General features: G+C 39.5%; 1 protein-coding gene across 1 annotated transcript; it reads left to right on the top strand.

Moving 5' to 3' along the window:
• Positions 1-25: 25 nt before the first annotated feature.
• LOC108672938 lies at positions 26-20912 on the top strand (the record flags this gene model as incomplete). Its single annotated transcript, XM_018160708.1, has 8 exons — positions 26-92; positions 2215-2475; positions 2937-3197; positions 3401-3661; positions 4445-4708; positions 5496-5762; positions 6814-7074; positions 20799-20912. Coding segments are annotated over exons 2-8 (1531 nt in total), but the record flags the coding sequence as incomplete, so codon positions are not given.
• Positions 20913-21698: the final 786 nt, after the last annotated feature.

Raw genomic sequence — 21698 nt, 5'->3', positions numbered from 1 at the left:
TAGGAAGCAATCGTGTGTATTTACGCTTCGCCGCTACGTTAACGGGAGGCTCATTGGGGATCCCTTTGAATTCACTGACTTCGCTCCGAGAAGTAATTAATAGAGATTATGTAAAACTAAATGCTTGCGGAATAACAATGCATTACAAAGCATTGTCAGCCTCTGGTATTAGTTTATACCTAATTTATTGTATCGTTATAACGAAAATATTTCAAAGCTCAAAATTTTTCGATCGTATGTTGGATGTTTTTCATAATATATTTTTCCGTTAGCTCTTTTCACACAGTTTTTCATAATATATTTTTCCTCTAGCTCTTTTCACACAGCATTCATCCAAGCTTCAAGCCTTATCAAGGAATTGTTTTTCAAATACTAGCTCATTTTTTGGATTCATGTTTTTTGCATGTTTAATTGCAAAATCTAATGAATTTGCCCTCTTTTCTAGTGAATTTTTGTAATACAGTCGTGGCCAAAACTTCTGTCACAAGTGGCATTTTTTGGATTTTCAATTAAGAGATTTAACATAAAATCAGGAAATGTCGAAGATTTATTTTTCAACTTGAATACAAAAATAACTTTAACAAGGACGAAATCCCACACGGTAAATTCTAAATCTAGCAAATTTCCCCAAGGTATCAATATTTTCAGTGCTGACCCTTATTACGAAGAACCTCTTCAATTTTCTTAGGCATAATAGAAACCAAATTCTACCTCTTAATTGTGCTTTCCTTCTGTTCGAGAATGACTCATAAATTTGTGAAAGGGGTCAAATCTGGAGAATTTCCGGGTCATGGTGTCACTTCCTCAATGCGTCATGGTGTCAAGATCTTCAAGACGCTTTTTTATATTTGATAGCACCAGCTCTATGACAAGAAGGTCCATCGTTCTGGAAAATTAAATTTTGGTCACGAAACAGACTGTCAATTGAAGGAATTAACTCTTGGGTCAGTATTTTTCGTACCAAACTACATTCATTGCCGTGTTTGTGGGAAGGATATCAAATGCTCCTGCCCCCTGAAGTGAGAAGCAGCCCCAAACACATACACTTGACTGTTCCTGGATGCTTCACAGTGGGCGTAAGATATTCTAGCTTGAAGCGCTCACCTGGTCCTCCTCCTGACAGGACTTTACCAGAAGGGCTAAACAAAAAAAAACATAAATGAGAGGCTTGCTTTTCAGCAGAAAGTACAGGAAATGGCCTGCTGAACAGTGGGTCAGAGTGAGATTCTCAGATGGAGCCCCATTCAGGTTGTTTGGCCCTTCTGACCAAGTCCTAGTCAGGAGGAGGACATTGTAGCACTTCATGCCGGAATTATTGCGCCCACGGTGAAGCATCCAGGAACTGTCATGCAATATCCATGTTTGGGGCTGCTTCTCAGTTCAGGGAACAGAAGCACTTCATCTCCTTCCCACAAGCAAGGCAATGAATGAAATTTGATACGAACAATTCTAATCGATGAGTTTTTTCCCTTAATTGACAGTCAGTTGCCTGACCAAAATTGCTTTTCCACAACGATGGAGCTTCTTGTCATAGAGTCAGTGCTATCATAATGCTTCTTAAAGAATTGACACCATGACCCGGAAGTTGTCCAGATTTGCAACGCAATTCACCCCCTATCAAAAATTTCTGAGCCATTCTCGAACAGATGGCAAGCACAAGAGGCAAACACAAGCCAACATCTACCAAGGACATGCAGGACTTGGTTTTGCATGAATGAAACTCTATTGATAAAATAATCATTCAGAATTTGGTTTCTATCATGCCTAAGAGAATAGAAGTGGTTCTTCGTAAAAAGGGTCAGCACTGCAAATATTGATACCTTGGGAAAATTTGCCATAATTAGAATTTATCGTTTGGGATTTCGTTCTTGTTAATATTTGCTTTTTGTTCAAGTTAATAATGAATATTTGTCGTTTTCTGATTGCATTTAGATCTCATAATTGAATAATTCAAAAAATATAACTCACGACAGAGGTTTTGACCACGACTGTAGAGGAATAATGAGCGTTGCATGGAAAACAACGCTTCTGCCTCGCAAGCATTCAATGTCTGTTCTACAACCAAGGATCAACGCCGTCTCTGATATGTGTTCAGTTTTAGAGATTTGGAACCTTGCCAACTGTATTCGATTAATCTATTAGAGAGGGAACTAAATTGTTTATGCGGAAACTCCATATTAATTTAGAACGAACTATAGCAACATTTCATTTCAGGTTTCCAGTTCGAAGATTTCGCAATCACATCAAGTGATACGACTGGAATATATTACTACTTCGAAGAAACTGGGTTATGCAAGAGTCATGCATCTTATAAACTCACCATTAACGATGAAATTATTGACGCGGTTGCTGACGTCCAAACTTTCAAGGCTATGACCATCACCACGTGCATGGACGTGGACTACGAACTCGTTCGATACGTCGAAGGGGCACCGTATGGAGACGAAGTCCAACTCTCAAGTTTCGTCCCCCAAAGTACGACACGTTGCCTGTGAATCGATGCCCATGATCTCTGTATTCTTACTAAGCTTATTTAATCATTGTGCAGAATTTGCGTTTTGGAATCAAGTATTGAAAACGATGTGCATCTGTGAGCATTTATCTGCCTAAAGGTGATGGCTTGAAGAGCCAAGAGCTTAAATCCTATATATTTTAATTCAATACGCGGCATTTAATTTTTTATAGAGTCACCTCTTAACTCTCTGCTTGTACTATGAATAAAAGTTCATATCATTCTATATATAAGATCTTTGGCAAACTTTTTCAATTGATTGAACGTCAATATCACTTAAATCCTTCCATTTGTTTGAGTGATTCCATAATCGCAATCATCAAGCGTTCTTGAAACAGCTATATAAATTTGCAAGTAGCGGCCTCATTACAAGTTGCTCGTACAAAAACTACTCGCGAAAATACCAAGAATATTTTTATCCCAGATTTCGACTTCATGAACTTCATGACGTCGTCGGACAATACTGGCTACACCTACTCATTTGACGAGTCCTGCTTGTGCAAAGATCGCGCCACTTACACCCTCACAATCAACGACGAAACGATTGATGTAAACTACGGCGAAACAGGGCACATCGCCAAGACGTTCACAGCGTGCATTCCTGTCGTGACGTTCACACTGCGCCGTTACGTGGAGGGCGTTGAGTTCGGAGAAACGGAAATCATAACTGACTTTGCCCCTCAAAGTGAGAGTGATCAGAATTTACAGCAAGCAGATGTACAATCTGTTATAGAACAAGTTACAACATTATGATCTAAAATTGAAATATGGAAGATTTCTGTATTTGCTTCGAAAAACTCGCTGATGAAAAATTAATGTAATTCAAAAAATTATGACGCTACACTTAATATTTTTTGTAATGGTTTGATGTAATGTGTTTGTTGGCAGATTTCAATTTCCGCGATTTCGAAGAATCATCGGGCAACACGGGCTATAATTACTACTTCGATGACGATGGCCTGTGCACTAGCTTGACCAATTACGAACTTTCCATCAACACCGACACCTTTGATGTGACGCGCGCCCAAAACGGCTTCAGGTCGCACACCTTCACGCAGTGCGAAGAAAACGTCCAATTTACGCTTCGCCGCTACGTTAACGGGAGGCTCATTGGGGATCCCTTTGAATTCACTGACTTCGCTCCGAGAAGTAAACTTATTATGTTTGTTATGTGTAGGTGTAGCGTGGCATGATATGTTAGCATCGTAGCCTAAACATAAGGTTCCCGTATCATTTTTCCCGTGTACCCTTAACACAAATGTTTTGAGACTATACCGCTCGCTCCCTCGTAGGTATAATCAAGAGTTTCTACACCAACGGGCACCATACTGCTCGCTATGTGGAGACATTATTCTATATGTACAAATGATCATGAAATATACTTCGTTATTACATTTACAAATTTATTAAGATTTATTAAGAGGACGTCACGTAAAAATGTCAGCAATGTGCGGCTAATATTTATTATGAACATCTCCTAAAAATATATTTAAACGAAGGTAGATATTTGTGATGTTTACTTTTCGTATCGTTAGAAGAAAAATAACTCCTCTCGGCTACATAACAATACGTTTTCAGGCTAATCGAATAATTTTTCCTGCGATCGATGAAACGAACCTAAACTGGAGTTTAAAGGGGCCGGAGTCCCCTTAAACTCCTAAACTTCTGCTGTATTCAGACAAAATAATTATTCCTGTAGTCCAATTAGTAACACATTTCCTCATCCCCAGCATGAGCAGAGAGCTGAAGTAGCACTGATATGATCTTTTGCCCGGCCAAACACACGGGAAAAAGAGCATCGCTATTTAGACAAAGTTTCGCTCACATTTCTTAGTATGTGATTGATGTTGCCACGGCTCTTGACAGCCCTTGCAATGATTCAACCGAATGTGACCTCATCGTGCGGATTAATTACGCTAAACCTTTCTCCAGGTTTTTCCTTCGGGGGCAGCCTACAACTCAGCCCTGACGGGACTACCGGATTAACTTACCAGTTCACAGAAAATGGCCTATGCACGTCCCACGCCACGTACAGAATCACTATCGATGGAACAACGGTTGATGCTACAGCTGGTTCTCCTATACCTTATTCCATCAGCAACATGAATTGCCGATATTTCGACGCAGAGGTCATTCGTTATGTTGATGGAGTCGAAGATGACAATCATGTGTCCAGCTCAATTTTCCTTCCTCGAGGTAAAATTGTATGGTTAACAGTGAATGAGATTGTCATGGACCGGAAGCATTTGTCTTATGAGGCTTGTATTGTGAAATAAAACAATGGGCACGACAGCTGCAATCTATACAATGGTTAAAGGCCGATCTACCAATCTTGAATATATTTCGTTTGCGACGAGATACTGTTCATGGGAGCAGGGCCCATTTGTGTTGCCTGATTACGGCTGAATTACGGTCACGGGAATAAGACCGATTTGTGTTGCCTTGTGCCGGAGTGAAGAGTTTGTCGATAGACGCTTAAATTCCTTAACAATTTGTCAAAAAATGTATCAATTGACGTCAGATTGATCCAATTACATGCTTTTCTACCAAGAGGCTAGGAAACAAGCCTATTTGATTAATTAAATCATTCATGAATAAATTAAATCATTTGTTCATTTATTTCCTATTATTATTCTAGAATATTTACACCGTATTGTTTTCTTCCTACGTTCTTCCATGCAAATTTTCGTAATATAAAATTCTCCCTAACTCGTTTAGAAATTCATATACTAATATTATCTGTATAAATAAAGTTATTAGAAAAAATCTAGTACTGTGTTTATGTACGTATATCCGTAGCAGTTAAACCCAATGATTATATTTTATAAAAATAATCTTATACACCCGATTGCGTAAGTTTTGTTCTCTACATTCATTGCAATTCATCCGTTTATTTGAACTTGGTTCTTATCTGGAATTTTGAGTGATATCGCTCCGGTCTAGCAGAAGGAAGTATCTAATTTTTCTGAAAATTTTCCATCAGATGAGCAATTCCTGAACGCGGCAGTCACTCTTACTGAAAACGCAGTGAATGTCTTGTTCGATGAGCAAGGTATTTGTAGTGCAAGCTTCATATACGACCTAAAACTTGTACTGAACGATAACACACAATTTTTCACCGTAACTCCGGGGAACACATTTACAAGATCTGCAACATTGTGCGATACTGTGGAAGTACATATTGTTCGCAAGCTGGACTCGCAAGACTTTGGGGATAAATACGACTACACTGGAGGAAGAATTCCAGGAGGTTCGTGGTGACGCTCAGATACAGATGAACGAAAGAAGGAATGATGATTATTACCCTAAACTTGAGCTTAAGAAGGCATGCTGTTGAGGGTTCAGTGAAATATTTCTATTGGTTGTTTCAATTCATTACCATCATTAATTCATGATGGGTAAGAACAATATAGAGATGCTCAATAAGGAATTAACATTAACTGCTCTCATAAGTAAATTCTATTTAACTAATGTGGAAAGAATCTCAAGTTAGATCCATACTTGCCTTCTTTGCTCATGGTTATTTTTTTCTACTATACATTGGTTATACCTCCATCTAAATTGGTTATTTTTAAATGGTTAAATTAATATATGCTATATTCATGTTGTGGCAAGATGTGTTAAATATCTAAGTATAACGCAGGTTGGTGAATCAGTTAGTTGCTGGTTTGGGTTCTTTCTATAAATATTGGGCTATTATTTAATAGACAACCTCAGTACAATATAAATACAGTACCCATCAATATTTCGCCTACTATAAAGTACGTACGTTTATCTTCATCCCTGGAAACAATATTCTAAGAATTTTTATATTTTTTCTTTCAAAGCCCGTGTGCAGCGGTCATTCAAAGTTTACATTGTGTCTTATCAAAACTTTTTCAGAGAAGTCGTGTTCCTAGAACTTGTCTTAAACCTTTAGTAAATGATCTCTCATGTTCATAAATCATAGTTAAATTACTAAATATTCTATCTATAATATATATTACTCATGTACACCGTGAGTCGAGATGTATTAAGGTTGAGAATATATAAAGACCACAGTTTTCATTTCTTGGATGCGACATGCATACTTCAATTCAGTGTCTTAAACCAATTGAATAATTAATAGAATATGCTGCATGTACTATTACAATCTACCCTTCGTAAATAAATAGTGACATCGTGGTCTTCCTGAGGAATTTTACTATGAGTCAGATTCACAAAAAAAAAGCTACTAAAAATGAAAAGTGCGACAACCGATACGAGGTCAGCAGGGAGCGTGATAAGATGTGCCTCTCGTTGAAATGTGTTCTATATTTCAGAGCACGACTTCGATTTCTCGAGCTTCAGAGTGGATCAGCGGGAAATATCACAATGGACGTTCGCATGGAACTCATACTCCAAATGCCCCGTTTACGATCTACATCTGGAAACTAATGAAGGTGATTCTGAAAGCTGCACAAACAGTGCGGAAAGCTGCACGATGAACTGCTTGAAGCTGTACAAGGCACAAACAGTCAGCATCCACTTCACTTCTGTGGACGAAGTGACCATCAGTGGAGCCGCATCAATACCCATAAAACGTGAGTATACTCCTTGCTGTCAGTTTTCAATGCAGTTGAACTTATCTATTTCGTTAAAACGTTTCTAAACAGAATAAAAGTTGTGCATCAAAGTTATTTTATTCAATATTCAACCGTATAGACGTTACAAATAATTTAGAGATGCAATCGAAAAAATATGGCAAAATGTACATCCCCCAATATTACAATTATATGATGGAGAAGTTCATGGAAGATGTGATTCTACTTTGAGGCATGTAGAGCAAAACGCTTATTTGTCTACTGCTTTGCAAACAGCTTTCAATGATTGAGACTAACGGCAACCAATTTCTCAATTAATTGTTTGGATAAGTTTGAATGCAATGCATTTTCCGAGACTTTAAAATAACACCGCGTACTGGAGGTATTAGATAAACGTTTTGGATATTAGTTTTAACCTATAACTGTACCCATTGCTTATGTAGATAAATTTCGAACACTTTAATTTCTACTTTATGATGATATCGTGAAAGTTGGAGTTTAATTATGACATTTGGCCGGATGATGGAATCATGACAATTCAACGTTTAAGGAACCATGACAGTTGAACGGTTTATGGAATCATGGTAGTTCAACGGATGATGAAATCATGATAGTTCAACGAATGAAGGAATCATGATAGTTCAACGGATGATGGAATCATGATAGTTCAACGTATGAAGGAATCATGATAGTTCAACGGATGATGGAATCATGATATATCCAAATTCTTGATGAAAATACAGCGCTTCTGGTAAATTGTGTCACCCAAATTAATTTCATGTATTGAGTCACCGCAAAAACAACCCTGTACGAGCGGAATGTGGAGCGTACATTTTTTTCCTTAAAAACAAAACTGATTAAAAACCTTTCACATTTTTTGAACTATAACTAAATTTAGGTTTTCAAAGATAAGCAAGTAGTTTCGAGTTTTTATGAAAGTTTTAGATTATATTAAAGCAACAGCATAGGAAGAGATATTCGTCCCAAGCAAGTCATTTAAAGTAGCCTCCAGTCCTGAGCTCACTCCAAGTTCCCACTATTGATCGTATTGCCTGCAGTTCACGAGGCCGTTGGTGAATCAGTAAGTAAACGCTCGTGGATCTTCTATCAATGGCAATGCGTGAATATTGTGGCGAGGGCAGTTCTTAGTCACGAGTAATCTCTATGGCTAAAAGAATCCGTTTTTAGCTTAAAATCGAATTAGGATGAAAAAGGTGAACAGCTCTCGTTTGTGGATGAAATTAATTTTGACTTCACGATGGTACGATGAAAAAATTGTCCTTTGTCCGTAATATGTGATCACTTAATGAAAGCTGAGAATAAATACAGTTGATTCCGAAAATTTTGCACTTATTTTCCTCTTTTATATAAATACATTGTGAGCAGGGTGTTAATGACAAGATACATTTAAAATTATTTCGAAGCTTTTTATTCGCGTGGTCTGAAAAAGATGTTTAAAGCGTTGATGGGAAACAGAGAAATAACATTCAAAGTAGAACCAGTGCGTACAAACTAATACAACTTTTAGTATGATACTAAATGATACATTATTGTGATGAAACGATTGTACAGGGTTTTAAAATAATTATCAACCATGATCGGTGCGTATTTCTGAAACAACTTGCCAATTGAACAACAGGCGCCGTTTATCATTATGCGTCTAATAAGACCATTACACCATCAAATCGGATCATCAAACTATGACCATTGTTGACTCATAACCATCAAAGTAAGACCAATGAATCTTCAAAATAATGCCATTAGAAAATCAAAATAAAACCATTGGATCTTCAAAATAATACCATATTGGACCATCAAAGTAAGACTATCGGACCATCAAAATAAGACCGGTATGAAACTGATCCATGTATTATGAATTAACTTTCTTGCAACCTATAAAAAGCATAAGACAAACACTTTAACCTTTTTGAAAGCAGAATTTGGAATCTCTATAACCACTCAAGCCATCATGGACGCGAAAAGCAAAGAGAAATGAAGTGGTTCCGAAAGAAAATAAAGGAGGTTTCGTCGAGCTACTGACAAATCGTACGTTGTTCGTTGCCCCTAGGTGTGACTGCATTTGACATAATAAAAGCACAGGAAACGGAAAGAATATTGTCCAATTTCATGCTTATCTTTACATTTTCTTCACTTACTATACTGATAATTGTAGTTACCAAGCAGTTTCGACAATATGCGGTCAGGCGCACAGCCGAAGTTTAATAGTGTCTGAAGACATAGCCATTATTTAATACTAATTTGAGTCTCACCCATTAATAAAATATGCGCTTCGTCGTAGAGCCATAAATCTTGCTAATAATATTTTTTTATAAATTAACTGATGAATTTCTGATGTTTCCGAGAATTTGTTACTGAGCCCCTAGGAACACCCGTATTTTCGTCACTGTTTTATTCAGAAGAGGAATAGGTCAACTTGATGAATCATCGGCCAATTGGGTGGAGATTCTTTAAACGTCATCGGTGAAAGTGAATGAGAAAAACTGGTATAGTGATTTTCCACACTACGCAATTTTAGTAGAAACTAGATGAGAGTTGAAAATTTTCAACCAAGAACCTAACAATCGCATTCTCTCTAAACCAGCCTCTAGCATCTAACAAGCGGGCAGACCAAAGAAATACAAAGCACAGCTGTTACTCGATGGCGTACGTAACAATCGAGAAGCAGTTTTATTTTGCAAATGAAAAAATGGGATTCAATTGAACTAATCGCTAGTTTGTCATCATTTCTTCTTCACTAGCCAGATCTTTTGATAATGGTCAATTGCAAATGTTTATGAATTATTTTGATAGCGGTTTCAGCGTTTATTAGGCCGTAGGCCTGTCGCCGATTCTGAACATCACAGGACATTCACTGCATTTTGCGGTCGCGAACTCGCAACTCACTGCTTCAATTTTGCTTTGCTTAACCGCCCGGCCTCCTCGCCGATTCTGACCAGAAACTGGCGCACAGAGCTGGGATCGAACCCGCACCTCTCTGCGCCAATACTGATACTCTGAACTTTAACCACTGGGCCACCCTGCCCAGTGGTTAAAGTTCAGTGTGGCCACTGGGCCACCCTGCCCCTATCAAACAAGGAGCTAAACCTTGTGTCTTCGGCGAATAGAAATGTGTAATCAATCTTCCATGTAAGTTGGTATAACCATGGTTGAACTAGTAGAAGGTTGACCCACGAGAAGCATAGCTTTGCGGATTCAGTTTATTGTTCTTGGTTGTGCTAGGATTGGAGGTGAGTGTGCTAGGATAGGAGTTCGCGAAAACTTTACAAATAATTAAGGTACAGGGCAGAAACTGTAGGTCGTTTAGGGTAAAATTGGCGTTGCGGGTTGCGACTTGCTGGTATAAAGCAGGAAGGTGGACTGCGGGAGTCAGTTGAGGCCAGCGTTGCCAGATGGTATATTGCTATACCAGATTTCACAAATCTGGTATTTTCAGAGGGTGTCTGGTATGAATATTTTGGTTCAGGTATTAATTTGCCTAAATCTGGTATTTTTCTAATCTTTTCTGACTAACTGCAAATTTACTGCATTAAGTTCCACCTCTGACGTTTAAACTTCCTCCAGGGTGCGTGGATTATATAGATTACCTTCAGAGCGGTGCGACTATATAGGTTTCACGCCATTTTTGGAACCGCAAGTTTACCGCTTGATCAAATAACCCCAATCTAATTGTTATCATTTAACAAAAGTGCTTAGTGCAATATAAGCACGAGAGTGATGATCCTTTATTGATTACTGATTAGTGATGTTATGGCCTAGGACGAGTGAGGTTGTCGAACCGATCTCTGCGACACAAGCTTAAGGGGACCGCCCTAGCTAAAATTTGAAAATTTTGAGTTTTTCTGTTTCTTATCTCATCTTAAAGGTTGTTTTCTTGCGCATCGAACGGTATAAGTATCGTCCCTGTACGTCGAAAAATGACTTTTATGAATTTCACGTTTTCTATCAATTTTTTCGAAAAAATCATAGGAGCAAAATGTTTTTTTTTTTACATTTTACGTATGTATGTGAAGTTTCATGACAATCGGATAATAACTGTAGAAGTTTTCGTATGCTAGGGCGGTCCCCTTGACCATTTTTGTTTGGTAGTTTTGAATTCTAGAGTGCCACTTATTGGAGAGCCACTAGAATTCTGGGGTGCCATTCAATATATTGCTGATCTTGAAAATCATCATTCATTCATAGAATTGGCTGCCTTATACTACATCACTTGTCTACTTTGACCTGTCTCCAATGCATTCCTGGAGCGAGTGTTTTTACAAGTCACCTATGTGGAAAACAAGCAACGAAATAAAATTTCAACTACGGTACTGGAGTCCCTTATACGGATCAAAAGCTATCTGCTCAACCGCAACAAGTGTTAACACCCGAAATATTAGATAAATGCAATATGCAAGCATGTACACAAACAAGCAAAAGGAAGATGACCTGTTTCCGTGGCTTGCTCATGTTGAGCGAAGGGGAAGAAGTGTCACACTGTGATAAAAAGGAAAAAGTTTCATTTTAATCAAACACAGGAAAAGAATAGTGTCAAAATGTTCCAAACAGAGGCAATTATCATAACATATATAACGGTTTCAGCGTTTATTAGGCCGCGGGCCTGTTGCCGATTCTTAACATAGCAGAATATTCACAGCTTGTTGCGGTCTCAAACTCACAACTCACTGCTACAATTCTGCTTTGCTTAACCGCCCGGCCTCCTCGCCGATTCTGACCAGAAACTGGCGCACAGCTAGAGCTGGGATCGAACCCGCGCCTCTCTGCGTCAATCTTGATACTCTGGGCCCATACTTTCAAAAAAAGTTAAGAGATCGTAAGTTCATCAGCCAATCATTGACGGCCTTTCAAGCAAAATCCACCAATCATAGACAAGAAAATAGAGCGTAAGTACTTCCGTTCACTTAGCCAGTTTTGAAAGTATGGCCTCATTAAAATAAAAAAAAATATTTTAATAGAACATGTGCTGCAAGCGGTTGGCTTCTCAATTGATTGAACTTGTATTCCTTGCAATTTTTAAAACCGATTATTGTACGAAACGTTCGCAATGAAGGTATGGTAAATTTACTCGGTTTCTTTTTGCTTCTAAATTATTGCCCACAGTTTTGAGCAAAGATTATTATTCAGGAAGTAATAAGAGAGGTTGCTCATGAGGCGTATCGAAGTTCATAAAAAATTGGCTGACCACAAGATTGACATGTTTGTTTCGTGCAGTCACCGACAATTTGATTCACAATGAATGCAAGATTATCAATAAATGTCCAATGTCAATACGATAGCAATTCCCTTAATAAACATGACTGAATAGAAAAGATGCGGTTCGTCAACCGTCGCCTAGTTCGCCGCGCTGCTTAAAATTATCTATTTTACAAGGGAGCGAAATAAAATGTGATGCAAACGTAATAACTAATACTAATTGAAATGAACGATATGAGAGCAATTTTTAGCATTCTTCTCTGAATGAGCATGTATTGGGTTAACGTACTCATCCGCTCATGATAAAGATAAAGAAATTTTATTAATATTATCAAGTAAAGCGTACTAAAACTCCACTTTAAAAAATTATGAATGATTGATTCTAATTCCTCAATTAGTGCTTGAGCTTAAACTAATTATTCTCATTTAGTAATGAGCTCACTCTCGTAACTCTAACGAAAATTCAATTTTTACAGAGAAATTTACTCCAGCGCCCACAACTGCAAATCATGACGCCATTCAGATTACAGGGAAGACAATTTACGTGAAATAAGAGCTATATAACCGTCCTCCTCAGGCGCAGTTAAGCGGTACGTGCAAATTCAATAGAATAATAGAATAGTTGCTTGCATTGTATTTTTGATACCGTAGCTTGTAACTGTAACTTTGTTTATTTGGTAACTATTTACATGTTTCCTCTAATCTTACAGAGCACAATGATTGTGTCCATTTCATTAGCAAATGGAACAAAAATTTCTACTTGGGCAGAAACAAAAACTATTCCGATCGAGAGTCACAGAGGACTAATTAAAAGCAATAATAGCAATAATAATATAATAATAATAGCAATAGGTAGCAATGACGCGGTCCCTGCTGTCGCCCACACACCTCAGGTCTACCGCGTAGGTCACCACTACACCAAATGCCTCAAGAATGATATAAAAGTTTAGATTCGCACCACAATATATGATTCATAGTGTTTCATGTATTTCTGTATTCAGTGACTGAGATGCCTTTATAAACTATTCAATGCACTACTGCAGTACAAAAATATCACGAGACTCTCTGCACCAGGACCTGTTATAATTAATATAGCCTATTTAGATAGTAGCCTAAACAATAATTAATGAACGACCTAAGAGTCTCCACGTAACGTTGCGGTGACTGGAGACTCGTTTAGCGGAGAGACTGGAGACTCTTTAATTAGCGACATTTTACAGTGCATTGCGGTATGGAAGCTTCAATGTTATTAATTGAATATCGTGAACATTTAAACTTAGCTATCAAGTATAAAAAACTGATCTATAGAGACAAATAAATTAGTAATAAAATATCATGAATACACAGAAGATTCTCAGTTAATTTTTTTAAAGTTTCGATGCATTAATTGTTGATGAGAACAAATTTAAGAGAAATAATCTTTCGAATTTTCACTGAAAGGCCGATCAATTTTATAAGGTACTGATGAGCTAATATAGACGTTTAATTACCTTACTAAGAACATTTTTACCCAATATTATTCCATAGTTTCAAAAATGGTCAACTGTGCTGTGTACATAATTTAAGGCCGCCTTGACATGAGCTTTATTGATTCCAAGATAATTATGGAATGTCGATGAAATTATTACCATACCGAACACAAAAAATAAAGAGATTTACATGCACGATTACTCAAATTGAAAATTCGCTATTATTTCTGGAGCAAAATGAAGAACACATTGGCCACGAATTTAATGGAAACGTTCTGAAAGTCAAGAGCATCCTCACGTCAAAACTTCAAGCACCGCTATGATCAAATCGATGAAAGCTAGTTCGATTCTGGAATACATGTGCTCGAATGGAATTAATTAGATTTATCGATACCGTGGACCTAAATGAACTTTTTGCAGAAAATTTAAAAATTTGTCAAATTAACATTTTCAAAATGGAACATTCGATTCCAACGGCATTATTTTGGTAAAATTCGCTGTTGGAGAGAACAATTGCTTACAATACAGCACTCGCAGTCGAGACTACACGAGCTGGTGCCAGCTAGTCAATGCTGCTTCGCGGTGCGGCGTTTGTAAGTCTCACCTATTGTTATATGTACTATTTGTACGTCAACAAGCTGTATTTGTGTGTGCATTTAGGCAGGCGATGCAAATACGAATATCCTATGGAGAGGTCGACCAGTAAAAACATTTGCATACGACTGACATCGACAAATAAATTGAGGTGCAAGGACTTGAAAATTTTTTTTATTATGTAGCGACCATAAATATACGTTTCCTCAAGTTACCCCCGCAACTCATTTTCTAAGATTGTTGCTGGCCTATTATAATTTAGCGGTGTTACCATCAACTGTAACTGAATATTATTATTCATGTTATTGCCTTATGCATCACAATTAGTTATGAACTGCGATTAGAATACTGTTATATATGAATTAGCTATTTATTTATAATATTAGCACCGACCTAGGGCATTGCAACATTAAGTAACTCTAGCTAGCAACCATAATCATTTACACATCTGTAATAGAGTGCGGTTCTAGTTGATGAGGAGAATTCTTATTGTGTTTCATTCCAAAATACGAAAGATTATTGGAAGACGCTGGCGCAGTCTGGTCTCCGACTTACACGCCTTAGCCCAGTGATTCCCAAAGTTGGCGATATCGCCCCCCTAGGGGCGGTTGAAAGATTTTGGTGGGCGGTAAAGAAGAAGAGAGCGGTAGTCCGAAGTCAATGTCAAAAGTTCGAACGTTTGTTTGACAATTTGTACACAACACGTGCAGCACATGACTCCCAACGACTCTCATTATACGGCTATATGTATAAGGCTCTTGGTTAAACCGGCCGGCAGAAAATCCGGTCGTTCCTCATATATCTGCATAACTCGCGAACGAAAGCAAAATAGAAAAGTTGTCACGAGCTAAACATCACCGTTAAGAGGTTAGATATTATATACATAATTTCCTTGAAATCTGTTCTGTAGTTTAGAAGAAATTTCTTGAAGCCGCGAATTGAAGTGACAAATTACCCGGCGATACGTGCCGAATATGGGGAAATGTGAAATCAAGAATGACTGTGAAATGAAAAAAAAAACTCGCAAACGAAGGTAAAATCGAAAAAAAGCTTTATAAGCTAAAAATCACCGTTTGGTAGTTAGAAATGTATATTAAAAATTTCGTTCAAATCGGTTCAATAGTTTGGAAGAAATTCTTTGATCATGGCCACGAGTCCGGCCGTAAATTTGCCCGAGACGTCCTAGGTTTCTAGTGCTGAAACAGTTAAAACAGCTGAAAAACATATAGGTTCACTAAATGGGGTTCTATTTGTGAAATACACATTTGTGTTTAACCTTTTTCTTTTAAAATTGCAGCGTACTATATTTCAAGAAAGAGGCGTATGTCTGTGGGGGACGCTAGAAATTCATTAGGGAGCCGAAGGGGGCGCCAGCCTGAAAAAGTAAGGGAACCGCTGCCTTAGCCGAACCACAGGGCGTTTGGTACAACCAAACGTCTGACACTAGTCACAGACCTTAAGGGACTCAATACCGCGCTGCTAGCATTCCCACGTCTTACAATTGGTGACCCCGAGCTCAAGAGAGTCTCCACCGTCTACAACCGGTGACCCCGAGCTCTCTAGAGCGTTCACCCCACTACTCGCTCCACTCCGCACGGGGGCAACGATCACTTCATCGCGTGAACGGAAGCTGCCTCCCACACGGAGTCCGCCAGTATTGCAAATTGGCGGCCCGGAGCTCTCACCAGGAGTTCGCGTGAACGTAAACTGCCCCTTACACGGAGTCCGTCTACCCGTAATTCTACATACTGCGTCTGACTGCGGAGGTTGTAAAAACCTGTCAACGCTAAGGCTGTTTCATACACGCGGCCTTCTTCTACATCATGCCCGGGTCTACCGCAGGATCTCCTAGCCTGTCACCGGTCAGACCGCAGCTTCAACTGATTCGCATACATCCCTGTCAACCGATAGATCGCCTGTATCTGCAGTTGCACTGAAGCTACCGCAAAAGACACATGCAACACCACACCCCAGCAACAAAACAATCCAGCGACTTCAGTTTTGCAGTGTCACTACATCAGAGCTTTGGAACGACTGCAAGAAAATGAGTTTCTCCTTGCAACTAAAAGGGAAACGAGATGCGCAAGTGATGACGACGACCACCACTCACAAACGCCTAGCCAAATCTAGTCATAGAGTATCGATCGAACCTATTTCGATCTAGGAGGGGGATATCTGTAGCGGCCATGAATATACGTTTCCTCAAGTTACCCCCGCAACTCATTTTCTAAGATTGTTGCTACCCTATTATAATTTAGCGGAGTTACCCATCAACTCTAACTCAATATTATTTTTCATGTTATTGCCTTAAGCACCACAATTAGTTATGAACTGCGATTGGAATACTGTTAAATATGAATTAGCTATTTATTTATAATATTAGCACCGGCCTAGGACATTTCAACATCAAGTAACTCCAGTAGTCATAATCATTTACACATCTGTAATAGAGTGCGTAACCTGGTCTCCAGACCTAGTTCATGTAAATGAGGAGAATCCCTACTGCTGTCTCTTATACACATCTAGATGTGTATAAGAGACAGGTTGTTCATCAAGGGCAGAGAGGCTGATGTTCATCAAGGGCAGAGAGGCTGATGTTCATCAAGGGCAGAGAGGCTGATGTTCATCAAGGGCAGAGAGGCTGATGTTCATCAAGGGCAGAGAGGCTGATGTTCATCAAGGGCAGAAAGGCTGATGTTCATCAAGGGCAGAGAGGCTGTTGTTCATCAAGGGCAAAAATCATCACCTCGAGGAGATGAAGGGCAAGCCAGAGTAAAAGCAGTGTGTAACCCTGCAATTACCTGTGTTTTTATTTTCCTGAATTTAGCTTTGTTTTTCAGAGTTTCAGAGCCCCCCAAAAAAATTGAGCCAAAGCTAAATTGATATACTACAAGTTAGCGGTAAATTTAGCTAAATTTTTCGGCGATTTATCGGTTTAGCGTTGTAAAAGCTATCCTATCTAAACTATCCACTTAGCGGATTAACGATTATCGAAGCTAACTTTTCGGTTAGCTGTGCCCCCCACTGAATTTATGTACACGTGAATATGTTTAAAACAAACAAATGTACGAAAACGCATACATGAGTCAATTGGTAGCTGTACATGCACGAAAACATGTCAATGTCGGAGAAAGAATAACATAACAAAGCGATATCGTCACTGAAGTGTAGGCCTGAAGTGGCCTGTCGCCGATTCTTACTTTTCGTGGATCTATTGACATGATCTAAAATCGTGTCATTTGATCGGATCTTTTCAGGACTGACGATAGTTTGAAATAGCTACTAAGGCCTCCAGTCCTGTTAAACCGAATGCGAAGATCAAATCGCAAAATGAGCGAGGGGAAATTTGTAAATTTTGCAAGCTGGTTTCGCTTAACGTCAGTGACGCTACAGTGGCCTGTGATCGTTGCCGGGATATCATCTGCAACAATAATTGTGCAAAGTTGAACAAGACAGACTGCTCGGTTATTCGGTCAACCTGCAGTTAGCGCTGCAAAAAGCCAAAAGATGGTGGAAGAGAAGTGCTCTTCTATGTTTTCTGTTTTTAAGGCCGAAATGGAGGAGAACCACAAGAAAGAATTGAGCTTGTTGCGTAGCGAATTACACTCGTTACGAAACGAGCTGGTGGAAATGAAAGATTATCTGCACCAAACATAAAATAGCGATAACACAGAAGGTAAAGGCCGCAAAGAGGTCATCTCTGATCGTGTCAGCGAGAACACTCGTGAACTGCGGGATAGCGAGAAGAAGACTTGGTTTGACGTTCTCGCAAGCAATGCTTCGGATGCTGAGTTTATTACTGATTGTTGTGCCAAGGCACTTAACCTCGTTGTGAATATAACGACATTATCCTATCTAAACTATCCACTTAGCGGATTGACGATTATCGAAGTTGACTTTTCGGTATAGGCTGCGATCGAAAGACGCTACTACCTGTAGACCGCTGCTGGTAACTGTGCAGGACACAGCCCAGGTCGGACATGTGCTTAAGGCTGCAAGAAAACTAAGTGAATTCTCAGAGTTTGATTCAGTCTTTGTTAAGGAGGATGCAATTGGCAACTGTCCTAGCCGGCCCTTTGACGTAATTTTTTCGAAAAACTTTGAAAGAAGGATCTTGCCGGCTGACTGGAAAGAAGCTCAAGTGACACCATTGTTCAAAACATGTGACAAAAGCTGCCCGGGCAACTGTCGCCTTGTCAGTTTGACAAGTGTCGTTTGCAAGATACTGGAATCTGTTGTGAGGGATCTAATATATATAATATCTAATAATCTCCTATATAATATCTAACAATCTCCTATCAGACTGTCAACACAGCTTTATTGCCGGGAGATCCTGCACCACTAACCTCTTGTCTACTCTGAACGAATGGACCCGCCTACTGGACGAAAAGGAGCCAGTAGATTCAGTGTACATCGATTTTGCCAAGGTATTTGATAGTGTCCCACATGATCGGCTGTTGTGTAAATTGAAGTCTTTGGGAATTGAGAGTAATGTACTCAAATGGATCAGAGATTTTCTAGTAGGGAGACGACAACGTGTCAGTATGGGTCCGTATCAGACTGGGCTTCAGTGAGCATCGGCGTGCCACAAGGAAGCGTTCTCGGACCTGTTTTATTCGTTGCGTTTATTAACGATCTTCCAGAAGCTGTGTCTAGCGTGTGCTCGATGTATGCTGACGACACAAAAATTTATAATACAGTGGAGAATCGCAAGCGATCTTGACAGGCTGGTTGATTGGGCTGATATGTGGCAGTTGCGTTTTAACGCCGACAACTGTAGAGTAATGTAATTCACATTGGCAAGAATAATTCACAGCAAGATTACAGTATGAGAAGACACGGTTGCAATGTCAGAGTGATGATGTCTAAGTCGACAACGGAAAAAGATTTAGGACTTAATATCGACAAGGAGTTGAAATTTTCTAAGCATATTGAAGGTCAACTTTATAATGCCAATAAACGACTAGGACTGCTGAGACGCTCTTTGGAGTTCCTAGATGCAGAAGCGATGAAGCAATTGTTTGTTGCTGTCTTGCGCCCGAATTTAGAGTTTGGAAACGTTGTGTGGTCACCGAGATTTGAAAAGGACAGAAATTTAGTAGAGAGTGTTCAAAGACGTGCAACAAGGATAATTCCGGGCTTGAAAGGCAAGTCCTATGAGGAAAGATTAAAGATTATGAAGCTTCCAAGCCTCAGTTATCGACGTCTGCCTGGGGACCTCATTGAAGGCAACAAGTATACTCATGGCTTATTCAAGGTCCTAGAAGGATTAATAGAATTTGAAACAAGAACCAACACCAGGGGCCACGGTTAATCTGGATAAGTGGTCGTTAACAAAATTTTGGTGGGCAAGATTCGAGGAAAGATTGTGAGTAAATGGTCGGTAACCTATGATTCGAGCCTTTTATGCAAACTGTGCCCATAGTTCTTCTTTCTATAGTACCAGTACGACTCATATTAATATATTTATATCGGTTTCAGCGTTTATTCGGCCGCAGGCCTGTCGCCGATCCTTAATATTGCAGAACATTCACAGCTTACTGAGGTCCTGAACAGCGCAACTCGCTGCTGCAATCTTGCTTTGATTAACCGCCCGGCCCCCTCGCTGATTCTGACCAGAAACAATCGCAGGTAGCTATAAGGTAAAACCCGCACCTCTATGCTCCAATCCTGGTATTCTGAACTTTACGAAAGTTGCATGAAGCCCTCGTATGATTCGCTGACTCAGAAGGCATTGTAGAGATGGATGCCGCGATGCTGTTTATACATGCAGGTGCTGGAGAGATGATGGGTGGCATGACGTTGATTTTTGCGTGCGTTCGAGAGATGATGGGTGACGCAACGTTTTGTGTGGGAGCTCGAGAGATGATGGTTGACGCAACGTTTTGTGTAGGAGCTCGAGAGATGATGGGTGACGTAACGTTTTGTGTGGGAGCTCGAGAGATGATGAGTGACGCAACGTTTTGTGTGGGAGCTCGATAGATGATGGGTGACGTAACGTTTTGTGTAGAAGCTCGAGAGATGATGGCCGGGTGACTCGACGTTTCATGTAGGCGCTGAGATGATGAAAGGCAAGCAAGAACATAGTTCACAGTGCCGAGCTTGCAAGAGCTAACGTTAAAAACGACTCTATCAGGGTTACACGGATAAAATTTTTTACGTACAATGAGGTTATCAAACTTCTTTACGAAAGGCCTAACATACAGTTGAGCGTCTGGCATGTTCATTCTTGCATTTTTGTTCCTTTATAAAGGAGCACTTGATGCTGGTATAGGACATCAGTGGTCTAACTTGGTGCAGCATAGGTCAGAATGTTATTTATTTCAAATCCTTTCATCTTGGTTGGCCCAAACACTAGACCTACCATTGAGCATTTGAGGTACGTCTATTTGAGAGACGCATTAGGCGTAGCTTTGGTTAAATTTTAATATCGGGTGCTAACCACACCAGGAAGCAGACAACTTCAGGGAGGTGACCCCATCCGGAGGCAGATCACGTTGGGATGGGACCACACGAGGAAGCAGACCACGTTAGCTAGAGGAGCACGTCCCGTAGGCAGTACAGGTTAGGGAGAGGACCACACCAGAAGGTAGATCACGTTAGGGAGGACTATACCAGGAGGCAGACCACGTTAGGGAGGGGAGGAACATGACGCTGATATACAAAAACTCGTGACACGAATCGGCAACTGCTTAAATTTGTCCAGAGATTATGTAGAGAAGTAGTGTAATATATGTTCTTTTCAATAAACATGTTTACATTTGTTAATATTTACTTCTTTTTGTTCAATTCCCAAACGGGTACTACTTTCCGGATGCCCCTCGTAATCTCCTGCTGAATATTTTTATGCACGTAATTCTGGCTTGTCGAACACGTAATTTTGTCTTGACATTTACATAATTCAGGCTTGTCAAACACATAATTCTGTCTTGACATTCACTTAATTCTGGCTTGACGTGCACGTAATTCTGTCTTGTCATGCACGTAATTCTGGCTTGTCATGCAATTAATTCAGGCTTGACATGCACGTAATTATTTCTCGACATTCACCCAATTCTGGCTTGACATGCAAGTAATTCTGGCTTGTCATGCACGTAATTCTTGCTCGACATGCAAGCAATTCTGGCTTGATGCGCAAATAATTCTGTCTTGACATTCACCTAATTCTGACTTGTCATGCACGTAATTCTGTCTTGACATTCACCTAATTCTGGCTTGACATGCACGTAATTCTGTCTTGACATGCACGTGATTCTGTCTTGACATGCACGTAATTCTGTCTTGACATTCACCTAATTCTGGCTTGTCATGCACGTAATTCTAGCTTGACATGCACGTAATTCTGGCTTG

Source organism: Hyalella azteca, unplaced genomic scaffold (assembly GCF_000764305.2).
Source record: "Hyalella azteca isolate HAZT.00-mixed unplaced genomic scaffold, Hazt_2.0.2 contig15403, whole genome shotgun sequence".
Lineage (NCBI taxonomy): Eukaryota > Metazoa > Arthropoda > Malacostraca > Amphipoda > Hyalellidae > Hyalella > Hyalella azteca.
This window is presented reverse-complemented; position numbering and strand designations above follow the sequence as displayed.